Source organism: Poromitra crassiceps (assembly GCF_964638095.1).
Source record: "Poromitra crassiceps genome assembly, chromosome: 12".
Taxonomy (NCBI): Eukaryota; Metazoa; Chordata; class Actinopteri; order Beryciformes; family Melamphaidae; genus Poromitra; species Poromitra crassiceps.
Genome location: NC_139632.1, coordinates 36,145,390 through 36,157,889, shown reverse-complemented (window position 1 = coordinate 36,157,889; position 12,500 = coordinate 36,145,390). Strand labels below are relative to the sequence as shown.

The following is a 12,500-nucleotide window of genomic DNA, read 5'->3' as shown; positions in this document are numbered from 1 at the left end:
GGTGCAAGGAAGGCATTTTTTCCCAGGCCAAAATGGCGACGGCAGCGCTGTTGTCAAAAAAAAGCACCAAGAGTCTCGACTCTTGCCTTCAATACTCTTTGGTGAAACTATAGTACGATCAGAAGAACAGTCATTCTTCTAATCTATATTCAATCATCTTCTCAATTAAATGATGCCCCCGCCTTCCCAGGGGGCTTCAGCAGCAAAGGCAAAACGCAGGACGTACCAAACAAAAGCCCCACGCAGCAACAGCTTAAGGGAAGTCCTTGAGGTGGAAACCTGAGACGCCGGCGGCAGATCTCTCTGCCCTATAAACTGTGTTTTCCTGCCCTGTGTCCGACCCTGGAGCAAACGACACCCGTCTAGTTTCTGGAAGAAAAGAAATCGATTGCATTACTGGAAGCCGGGCTGAGATCCCAGGATTTATCACAAACAAAAACAGAGGCGCGCGGTTGCGGCGCTGCCCGGCCCACTCGTCTGGCCTTCAGGCGCTGCTGCTGTGTGATGAGGCCGTTTCTCACCGTTACAGACCCAGACTTTAATACCGGGCTTTTGCACTTGAGTCACAAATCTCCTAGAAACCAGGTGTGTCCCCGTCATGGAGGCCCCACTGGAGAATTGACTGTTAGTACATAATGTCTAAACACACAGTACATCATCCAGGCTAGAAACAAGACAGATTGTTCCAGTGTGGGAAAGCATCACTGTTCTGAGGGAAAGTGAAGAGAGTGATCAAGTGGATTTGTTTCCATAATTATATAGTTTACTCTTTTGCTAATTGAACCTGCAGGCTAGTTAGCTCGTTAACTGAACCTGCAGGCTAGTTAGCTCGTTAACTGCACTGACCTCCCTTCTCAAGCTAACACTCAGGGGGCGTTCACTAGGGGTGGGAATCACCAGATGCCCACGACACGATACGAAAACGACACTTGAGTCACGATACGATAGTATTGCGATATTCTGGTATTGCGATATATTGAATATTGCGATATTTCGATATATTGTCTAACTCCTTTTCCTACCTTTTCCTTGACCTCACCGGAAGTAAAACATGCAGTGCTTTTTTGTTTTGTTTTGTTTTTGCCCCACACGTAGGCTACATTATTAAGCTTCTCTGGACTCAATACGCCACTTCAGGTGCGGACTGCAACATCGGGCACTTCGGGCAGATGCCCGGTGGCCTGGCATGGCATGGCCTGCAAAAATTATTATTATTATTTTTGAATATCGATACTTGGCGTCCAAATATCAATACAATATCGTCAGGCAAAATATTGCGATACTATGGTGTATCGATTCCCCCCCCCCCACCCCTAGCGTTCACACCAACAAGTGTTGGTATAGGACAGGCACATTCACTTCAAAAACGTTGAGGTGGACCGCATTGGGTAAAACATATATATATATATATATATATATATATATATATATATATATATATATATATATATATATTTTTTTTTTCTGATTTCCCCCCCATTTGTCCCCAATTGTACTTGGCCAATCCCCCCCTCTAGCACCATGCTTCCTCTGACACATACGCAGTTGGCAGCCACTTGTTTTCACCTGACAGGGGGAGCTTCACTGGCAAGACATAGCATGTGGGAGGATCACGCTATTCCCACCAGTTTCTTTCCCCCCCGACCGACCAGAGGAGGCGCTAGTGCAGCGACCAGGACACATACCCCAAATCTGTCTTCCCAATCGCAGACACAGCCAGTCGTGCCTGTATGGATGGACGCCCGATCAAGCACTGATATCAGATTTCTATCTGTGTTTCCTCTGTCCCACCGTTGACCACATCGAACACATCGAAACAGGAAGGAAAGCCCGCCTTCTGCTTGATTTGATTGGCTGCCTGGCCCAACTGACATTGACAAGCGGCACATTTCCAGGCAAAATGCTACCCTTGCGAGGCAGATCACAATCACGCGACAAATCCATCTTGCCACGCTCTAATCTAATTGGTTTGAATCTGAACCACCAGTGGTTCCCACCAATCGGAGTCCTATGAGGCAGCTAGGGGCGGGCTTTAGGTGTGACGCCAGCAAGAAGCGAGCGTGTGATAGACGTGATAGACAGATGGTTCCTCCAATCACCTGCCTTTTTTTCCCACCAAGTGCCGCTTTCCCGAGGGACTTGTTCCCAGACGGTTATGTGAAAACAAGCCATCTGGCAGCGTCAGGTTAGCAAAATGGTGCTTTTTTACAGCATGCTGTATTTCTAACCTAGAGAGTTCCTGGAGGACACACAGCCCTGTGTGTGTGTGTGTGTGTGTGTGTGTGTGTGTGTGTGTGTGTGTGTGTGTGTGTGTGTGTGCGTGTGTGTGTGTGTGTGTGTGTGTGGCACAGACAACACAAAACAACTGTGTGTGCATGTGGTGAATCTGGCTTCACACCAGATTCCTGAACTCTTTAAGAAACACTGAAGTCAGCCTCAAAGCCATTTAAACACGACGACGACGACACCAAAAACCCTGAATTTAAGGTTCCTCAATAAACGATGCTATTATAGAAATAGCCTTCCTTGGTGTTTTTGCTATAGCTATGCCTATACTGAAGGCTATTTTCACGAGCTATGTTTAGAGGGATAGTTGGGGCTGTTTGGCTGTAATGACAGGTCCTGAGTCACACTTTATAGGTTACACTTCACAGCGTATGAATGAATGTTTAGGGTAAACATATAGTAAGTGTACACTAAGTGCATGCAAGTAATTATGACCTAAAGCTGGAGGCGGAGATCACAGTGTAATTGTGGATGCAATTTGTGTGTGTGTGTGTGCGTGTGCGTGTGTGTGTGTGTGTGTGTGTGTGTGCGTGTGTGACTGTCTGTATGGGGGAGCAGACCAAAATTTTTAGGGTTGTGCGATATACCCGAAATATCCATCGTGATTGTTTCACAGTCAAACACTGTGATTGACGATGGCATCGTTATTTATGCCATCAGCTGCTGCAATGCACGTTAACAGCAGGACAGCTGAGCTCTTCATGAGACCGACGGGCAGGCTACTAGCTACTGCACAGAGCCAGGCTACTACTGCACAGAGCCAGGCCACTCAAGCAGTGAGCGGCAGCTACTGCTGTATTTCTCTCTTCAGTCTCCTCAACTCTCTCTCTCATTAGGTTCAAAAGCCCACACGAATCTAACGTTATATCCGCCAGTAATTCTGTCAGTTTTCTGCCAGCTAGTTAAATTCAACACACACACACACACACACACACACACACACACACACACACACACACACACACACACACACACACACACACGTTGTTGGTCAGGATCTGTAACGTTAACGTTAGCCTAATTGTTTTGCGCCGTTCAATATTGCTAGTGCTGTATCAACTTCAACTTTCACTTTGGAAACAGGCGAGTTAAATTCACAGTTGAAGACTTGTACTCACTTTGGGTTGAAAACAGGAAAGAACGTGAAGTTTCTTCTTTGTCTTAACACGTTCACTGCCAATGACGTATTAATACGTCAAAAAAATGATTTTTTTTTTTTTGACCGTGGGATGTGCATCTAACCCTTTTACATCTCTTATATAAATATTGGAGCCACCGAACGTGTACAACCCATTCCACCGACCCACTAAGTGGCGACAGTGCTCTCCTGACTACAGGAAGGCAAGCAAAAAGCAGTGTGAGGAAGCCATTCTCATGAAAATGGATTGGCGAAAACGCTTTCGTTTTCGCGCTGATTGCTGGCGGTGCGGGATTGCAAATTTGCATAATAGATTACGGGTGGAACACACTTTGAAACACGCAGCATAAATAAGACCAGAATCGCAAAAGCTTCATCAAAGCTCTCAACCGAAACTCCAAGAAACGAGCGAGCCCATCCAGACTTGCACAGCGGCCGCCAGCAGACAGGCACAGCAGCAGCAAAGCAGTGAGCCTGGTGACGCGAGGTTACAGCAGCAACAGAAACGAGCTTGTGACACGCCCGCTGCAGCCAAGAAGAACACACACGGAGGGAGGAGTTTGAAGGAGAGGGGTGTTTCCTGCTGTTATGGAGGAAATTACTGTTCAAAACTATTGTTTAGATGTCTGACGTCTTACTGATGCCAAAAATGAATGGTTAAAGTGACTGTTCTATCGAATTTCACAAAAAGCCATTTATCTCAGAATAAATTTTCAGACGCTGAAACCATGCTGTATTCAAGTGCTAATGCCTACATAACTACTAACTCTACAAACTAACTCTTTTAGACAGAGAAAGCACACATTCTATTAGTTCTTTTTAGATATTTTGTGTTCACAAAATCTTAGCAGAAAAGAATCCTCAGGTCTTGAAAGATGAGCCAGAATCCTCAAAAAAACCCTCTGGCAGAACCTACCTACAGTAAAAAAAAAACAGCTGGCAGTGAATGTGTTAAAAGTTCTGATCAACAAAAGAACTGACTTCTCACGCGCGGGGGACGCCCCCGCGACATTAAACAAGCGCACCCAGTGCAGAGAAGCACTAGAGCGGAGGAGGGGGAGGGGAGGCTTCTCTGAGTCTGAACTGGGCGCGCTCGTTTAATGCCGCCGGCGCGTCCCCCACGCGTCACGGTAAGTGGACTTGGTATTTTATATTATTAAAACGGCAAAAATGTAATTCGAACAGATAATTAATCACGATGATCCGATGTAGAAGGCTCAGAGGTCGATGCCATCGTCCATAGTGCCAACCCTACCAAAAATAGTGGCAGAGGAAAGCCAAGCTGTTTTAACATTGCATAGCTAGACTGGATATGAATTATGTATTGCAGATAACTGTAATTCAATTCTTCCTCATCAGAAAGAACATTTCAGATCCACAGTGACATTGTTCCTACAGGACAAATGAGCTCACTTTTGCCATTCGTGCATATGGGGTTTCTCATTACAGATAGCGACTATTCAGTTGCATAATATCTGTCAAGTGAATTCTGGATATCTGATTCATGATTAGTTGTCGTTCCAGTTTCAGCCATCTACAATTTAATTCTTCTGACAAGTATATAACTCCAGTTGCAGTTCCAGTGACGTCATTTGACCTAAGAAGAATGGATAGGAAGAATGGATAGGAAGAATTCAATTATGTTTAGACTACTCAGAATCACATTACAGATGTCATGTAATGTTATGTTGTGTGTTCTGCAATGTTAATTCTGGACAGTCAAACAAACACATGTTAAAGTGGCTTGCCATACACAAACAGCTAATCCTCAAAGGACAGCTGTCGCACTGACTGTACTGATATCGATTTGCTACGAACACACACACACACACACACACACACACACGCACACACACAACCACACGCACATGACATCAAGCACATTGTGTGTGTGTGTGTGTGTGTGTGTGTGTGTGTGTGTGTGAACGCTACTTTGCAGCCATACACACCACATAGTTGGATTACCGGTATAATGCAGGCTTTTAATATTGCATCATCTTAAAGTCAGCAACCCCGCCCCTAGCCCCCCTCTAACCCCCACCCCCACATCCACCCCCACCTCCCGACCCCCACTCTCTAACCCTCCATGAGCCAGACCCTCCTCCTCCAGGGATGCCACCACACCCAGGCTGCAACGGGATATTTGGGCTAAAATATTGTTTCCCCCAACCCCTGGCTCAGAATGGGCCTTTGGGGGGTGACTACTTCAATATCGATACTGACTACTTCAACACCGATACTATCGATACTTGATAGCACAACAACACATTCAGAGGCAAACAAAATAAAGGAAGACAGATGGATGGACAGGCGCACGCTTCTCCATAATCTAAGCCCTGATAAAACTCAACAAACAAATCTTTGCACTTATACAGCAGATTAACTCTGCTCTAGTGATCATCAGCCTATCAGAACACAGCGGATTACCCCTGCTCTATTCCTCAGCCTATCAGAACACTTTGAGCTTGTTGAAGCAACAGATACCCATCAGTGATCGGGAGGCAAAAAAATTGTCATTAAGAGAAAACACAGCTGGTATCCATACTGTTACAAATGAGTATTGCACTATCCATTTAAAATGATTAGTATTGATACTTTATTGTTTATTTGGACAGGACAATGCACATTAAAAGACAGTTATACACGTACAGAATCATCCATACGGGACAACGGGGACATAAACAAATAAAAACTACAAGATAAATACAGAAAACGGGAATAAAAAAGCAATATAGTAAAAATGCACAAGGGATAAAAATACATACATACAATACATACACGGAACAAAAGCAATACTCACAAACAGATAAGATAATAAAATGATAAAAAGGCTATTAGTTATGGGTGCACCGTTGTGTCGATTTGAGCCATTCCTTGATTTTGAGTTTAAAAGTAGGGAAGGTGGGACATTCCCTAACTGCGGTCGGGAGACTGTTCCATATCTTACCGCCCACAATGGACAGGACGTTCTTCCTGAAAGCGGTGCGTCTGTGGCCCAGCTCACAGTCTCCTCTTAGGCACGCCCTGGTGGTCATGCCCTCCACAGACCTCCGTTTAAAAAACTCTCCCAGAGGGGGCGGGGCAAGACCATGAAGACACTTAGAAACAAAACAGGCCTGTCTGAAGGTTTTATCAATACTATCGATACTTTTGACGACCCTAGTCCGATCCAATCATGCTTACTGTCGTGCGTGGCGTTCATTAGACTTTTGGGGTGGTGTGTAGTCAGGGTTATCCAGAACCCAAATATATCAGGCCCCAAAAACTCCTCTCTGCAGGAAGAAGCCTGTCATCTGGGTATTTGAGACTTTTCCACAATACTAAAAACGCCCCATCACCAAGAGTCACATGTCACATCAAATCAAAGCCAGCTGATTGGCTGCTTGCCACACGTTAAAAGTGATTAAGCATCTTGATTGTTTTTGGCCAGTGGCCCCAAACTAACTGACTCAGTCCAGAGCAAGTTAGAGAGAGTGGCATCAGCGGAGGACCAAAATGCGTGACTCATTAGCCAATGAACAGCCAGGAAGGGGTCGCGCGCTATTTTTGAATGCTAAAATAAAGCTGATAATGTACAATTTGATTAAAAAAATTAAATAAACGTTAGATAATAACGTATAAAACAAACTGTCCATTTTGCTGCAACTCGACAGTGCTGCTTAATCCAGGACCTTACTTCCTGGAACTCTTGAGAGTAAAAAAACTGGTCCATTGGAGTGAATGGAGATGTCGCGACTCTTCTATCCACCTTATTTTTGAATGCCCCACTGTACAAATAATTGTGGGTACAAGTTCTGGTTTAACGTGACATATTGTTGCAGCTTGCCATTTCCTTTGTTATACTCTGGCTGCAGACCCAAATTATAAACCGGAAACTGGAGTATGTTATAAAAGTTATAAATATAGTCACGTTATAAACAACTAACCAATGCTGGGGTTCCGTATGGAAACAGTGTTTCTCGAAATCGTTAGAAGTTAAATCAATTTGGTCATTTAGTGGCATTTTACTGCCATGTAACATAGCTAGCTAGCCGCTAACATTAGCCACAGTAGGCTGCGCACTGCGCTCTTAAAGGGATATTTATCGACGAGATTTCTGCCAAGCTGGACCTGATTAGTGATTTGCTCCGTTCGCCCAGACGGGTGTCAAGCTGTCAGCAACAAGGCTGGGAGGATCACTCCGGAAGAAAAACGCATAGGCATCATGGCAGTCAGAAATAAGGTGGATATAGAGAGCTCCAGGAACGAGTCCGGAAATCATCGATGCTAACAGCCCTGGTTCTTCACAGTTTTCGCCTATGGGAGTTTTGAATGGGTTTTTGGCGCAATGCTTCTAATAATCTCTCTGGGCAACGCTGGCTTAATCGAACGCGAACCAGTGTTTAGTAATATCATCTTCACACATGAAGACCACTTTTATGAGTTTTGAAGCTTTTATGTGCCGATAAAAGGGTGGCTAGCTAGCAAACGGCTAAATGAGACTACAATGTCGACGCAGATATTATACGTCATCACGAGTGAACGCCGAAATTCTTTATCTCGCAATCAATGCGTGGACGCCTATGCAACACTGTGTAGTTCTGGATTAGTTTAGCACGAGCTTTTTACCTCTAGGGCTCGCAGTTACGCTTCAAAACTCATGAAAGTGGTCCTCATGTGTGAAGATTATCCCGCTGAACCTTGGTTCGCGTTTGATTAAACTTGCGTTGCCCACAGACATTATTTGAAGCATCGCGCCAAAAACCCATTCAAAAATCCCATAGACAGAAACAGTGAAGAACCAGGAAGTTCGGGACTTCCGCATTCAGCCTACAAAAATACGTCATCCCTGGAGCTCTCTATACACGGCTCTGACTCAGTCTATACTGGTCAGTAAAGTGGCAGTGGATTGGGTGGTCAGTAAAGTGGCAGTGGATTGGCTGGTTAGTAAAGTGACAGTGGATAGAGAGCCGCAGTAACGAGTCCGGAAATCATCGATGCTAACAGCCCTGGTTCAACACAGTTTTCGCCTATGGGAGTTTTGAATGGGTTTTTGGCGCGATGCTTCTAATAAGCTCTCTGGGCAACGCTGGCTTAATCAAACGCGAACCAGATGGTAGTAACATCATCTTCACACATGAAGACCACTTTTATGAGTTTTGAAGCTTTTATGTGCCGTTAAAAGGGTGGCTAGCTAGCAAACGGCTAAATGGGACTACACTGTTGAGTCGATGGGGATATATACGTCAATAACGTCATCACTCAAAGGACGAACACGGAAATTCTCTTTCCCTCACCTGGTTCAGCCCCGTTCAGCCCGGGGTAATCAGTGCACACATCAACAAAAGTCCAGGTTGAGTGCTGACGTGACGTGGAAGCCTATGCGACAGTGTGTAGTTCTGGATTAGCTTAGCACGAGCTTTTTACCTCTAGGGCTCGCATTTACGCTTCAAAACTCATGAAAGTGGTCCACATGTGTGAAGATTATCCCGCTGAACCTTGGTTCGCGTTTGATTAAACTTGCGTTGCCCAGAGACCTTATTTGAAGCATCGCGCCAAAAACCCATTCAAAAATCCCATAGACAGAAACAGTGTTGAACCAGGAAGTTCGGGACTTCCGCATTCAGCCTACAAAAATACGTCATCCCTGCGGCTCTCTATTGGCTGGTTAGTAAAGTGGCAGTGGATTGGGTGGTCAGTAAAGTGGCAGTGGATTGGCTGGTCAGTAAAGTGGCAGTGGATTGGCTGGTTAGTAAAGTGGCAGTGGATTGGGTGGTCAGTAAAGTGGCAGTGGATTGGCTGGTTAGTAAAGTGACAGTGGATTGGCTGGTTAGTAAAGTGGCAGTGGATTGGCTGGTTAGTAAAGTGGCAGTGGATTGGCTGGTTAGTAAAGTGGCAGTGGATTGGGTGGTCAGTAAAGTGGCAGTGGATTGGCTGGTCAGTAAAGTGACAGTGGATTGACTGGTCAGTAAAGTGGCAGTGGATTGGCTGGTCAGTAAAGTGACAGTGGATTGGCTGGTCAGTAAAGTGGCAGTGGATTGGCTGGTCAGTAAAGTGACAGTGGATTGGCTGGTCAGTAAAGTGGCAGTGGATTGGCTGGTTAGTAAAGTGGCAGTGGATTGGGTGGTCAGTAAAGTGGCAGTGGATTGGCTGGTTAGTAAAGTGACAGTGGATTGGCTGGTTAGTAAAGTGGCAGTGGATTGGGTGGTCAGTAAAGTGGCAGTGGATTGGCTGGTCAGTAAAGTGGCAGTGGATTGGCTGGTTAGTAAAGTGGCAGTGGATTGGGTGGTCAGTAAGGTGGCAGTGGATTGGCTGGTTAGTAAAGTGGCAGTGGATTGGCTGGTTAGTAAAGTGGCAGTGGATTGGCTGGTTAGTAAAGTGGCAGTGGATTGGCTGGTTAGTAAAGGGCCAGTGGATTGGCTGGTCAGTAAAGTGGCAGTGGAGTGGATTGGCTGGTCAGTAAAGTGACAGTGGATTGGCTCTGGACTTTAGATGGAGAGTTTTGGTGTTGCATGATGTGGTGTCAGAGGCTGACAGAAGACACTTATGACAGAAACACTCACTCAACACATGTTTAGGGGCGTACAAACGGTTAATAATATTGGCTTTCAAATCCCTTAAATGTATCATGACATTTGGACGGTTGCCTTGTCCTACAGTATATTCCTGTAGGTCCCTGCTCCACTAAAGATGACCTCTGCTCTGGAAACTCACAGTCCTTTGTAATGTTATTGATTTGTTGGCATGGGAACTGATATTTAAACCGATTGAATATCGCTCAGCTTCAGCTTTCAACGCCCTCATTATATTAGTCTAAGACAGACAGACACCACCATGACTGCACAGTTCAGGGGACGGATAAAGGAGAGAGGAAAATGTGATGCTGGAGAGGATTGAGGGGGAAATGTATTACTAATGACAACAACAATAATAATAATAATAATAATAATAATAATAATAATAATAATAATAATAATACACTTTATATAGCACCTTTTCTAACATAAAATACAGCTCAAAGTGTTTTACAGCAGAAAAGATTAAAACACTAAGAAATAGTAAGGTAAAAAAAAAACTGCAATGAAACAACTGGGATAATAATTTAGTAAGAGCGATAAGAAGAATAAATAAATAAATAAATAAATAAATAAATAAAATAAGAACACAAATATGTTTTGAGCTGTTTCTTAAAACTTTCAACAGAGCTTGCTTGTCTGATATGTAGTGGGAGCAAAATCCTCGGTGCATAGCTGAAGAATTGAAGCTACATCACCATGCTTCTTGCTGTTTGTTCTTGGCACATTTAGAAGGGCAGCATGCTGTGGTCTGAGTGAGCGGTTTGGAACAGAATTCTAAAATCTATCCTCAACATTACAGGTAGCCAGTGAAGGGATGCTAATACTGGTGTTATATCATCACTTTTCCTGGTTTTGGTTAAAACACTTTGAGCTGCTGAGTTTTGAACAAGCTGCAGCCGATCAATGTTGTTGTTGTTGTATTTTGGTAGGCCAGTATAAAGAGTGTTACAGTATCTAACTGTGAAAATACAAACTCATAATGAGTCCGTTTCTTTTTGTCAAAGGCATGAGTCAGTTTCTAAGGAAACGTCTGACTCACACTCTGTGTGTGTGTGTGTGTGTGTGTGTGTGTGTGTGTGTGTGTGTATTTGAGAGTGTGTGTGTCTGGTGTGGTGTGGGACGCTGTCATCCCACATTAGAGAAGCCCCTCAGTGAACCTGGGTTACAACTTACAACTGTGACCTCTCTGACCCAGGAAACCCCAACCCAATGGTCCCACCCAGCACCACAGCCACCCTATATGCTGTGTGTCCAAACCTTTGAACTCCCCACATTGTGGGCTGATTCTCATGTTGGAAGGATTGCATGGCTCCTCTAAAGCTGCATCAATTAATTAATCAATCAATCAACCCTATTTTGTCAACAATTAATCATCCAATTAGGCTGAATATCGGCCGATTCCGATCGCTGGCCGATCAATCGGAGCATCCCTAGAAGTATCTACTGTAGTATCATATACCTAGAGCCATATGAAATCCGTTTTATTTTGTTCCAAATTCCATTTTATTTTTTCCCGAATTCTGTTTTTTCGGTTTTAATTGTTGTGAATTCTGTGTTTTGCTTTTTACGCTCATTTTACCATCAGAAATAGTGTCTAATATGTGGGGATGAATAAATGTCCACAATTTAATAAGATATAACAATCAGTTTACACAACAATGCACCATTTTTAACAAGTGATTCATGTCAGAAATACAGTAGATGACTGTACAAAACATTCTATATAATTTTTATGTTTGTAAAGTGTTTTTAAGCTTCTCATTGTGTGCTTCAAGTAAAGAAAAAACAACTGTGACAAAACATTCACTTCAAACAACAGAAAATGCTTCAAATACTATTTTATTTTGAAAGTTATAAAAGGAAGTGGTGGTGTTTATCTTTGCTAACTTGAACGTCTTAACGTGAGTATTAGAGAAAGAAGAAATTGTGTAAAAACGGCATGTGTCAACTGAATAAGAATACACAGCCACAATTGAAACTTTTCCAGCTTCATCATGTGCAAAAGTGGATATTTCGTCTTTCATTCCCTGTTGCCATCTAGACTACGGTCGGAAGGCTTTGACTGAAGGCAAGTAACATCAACAACACTGATAACTGTGTCTACAAAGTATTTAAACAGTCAATTGATCTAACGTGATCAAGACGTCTGCAAGTAGTTAACGTTATGCTAACATTTTAAACGAACAACATAACAGAATTAAATAGAATAGTGAGAAGGTCGAATGAAGCAGAATCATTCACAGCTGACATATAACGCTAACATTATAGGGGTAACTTAGGCTACTTCACGCACACTTCAGACAGGGTTCTTTCTGCACGTTGTCACCGAAGCTATTGCTGGAATGCTTGGAATGCGCTTGTTAATGCGCTCGTTAACTATAGTTACGTTACTGCAGAGTCCACTGAGGGCAGGCAGCTGTGTGTGTGGAAGAGAGGGAGAAATGAGTGTGTGTGACATCACCTTATTAACATTATATATTGAATTTCAGCCCAATTATGGCAAATTCTGCAGTATTCCA

General features: G+C 43.7%; 1 protein-coding gene across 1 annotated transcript in view; it reads right to left on the bottom strand.

Moving 5' to 3' along the window:
- Positions 1 to 12,500, bottom strand: part of LOC310786195 (cadherin-2-like) — a gene marked incomplete at both ends in the record, with an annotated part of 90,416 nt that overhangs the window by 54,729 nt on the left and 23,187 nt on the right. The window contains one exon of the mRNA XM_083647368.1: positions 6,372 to 6,488. Within this exon, the coding sequence (XP_083503494.1) occupies positions 6,372 to 6,488 (117 nt within the window). The remainder of the gene's footprint in view (positions 1 to 6,371; positions 6,489 to 12,500) is intronic.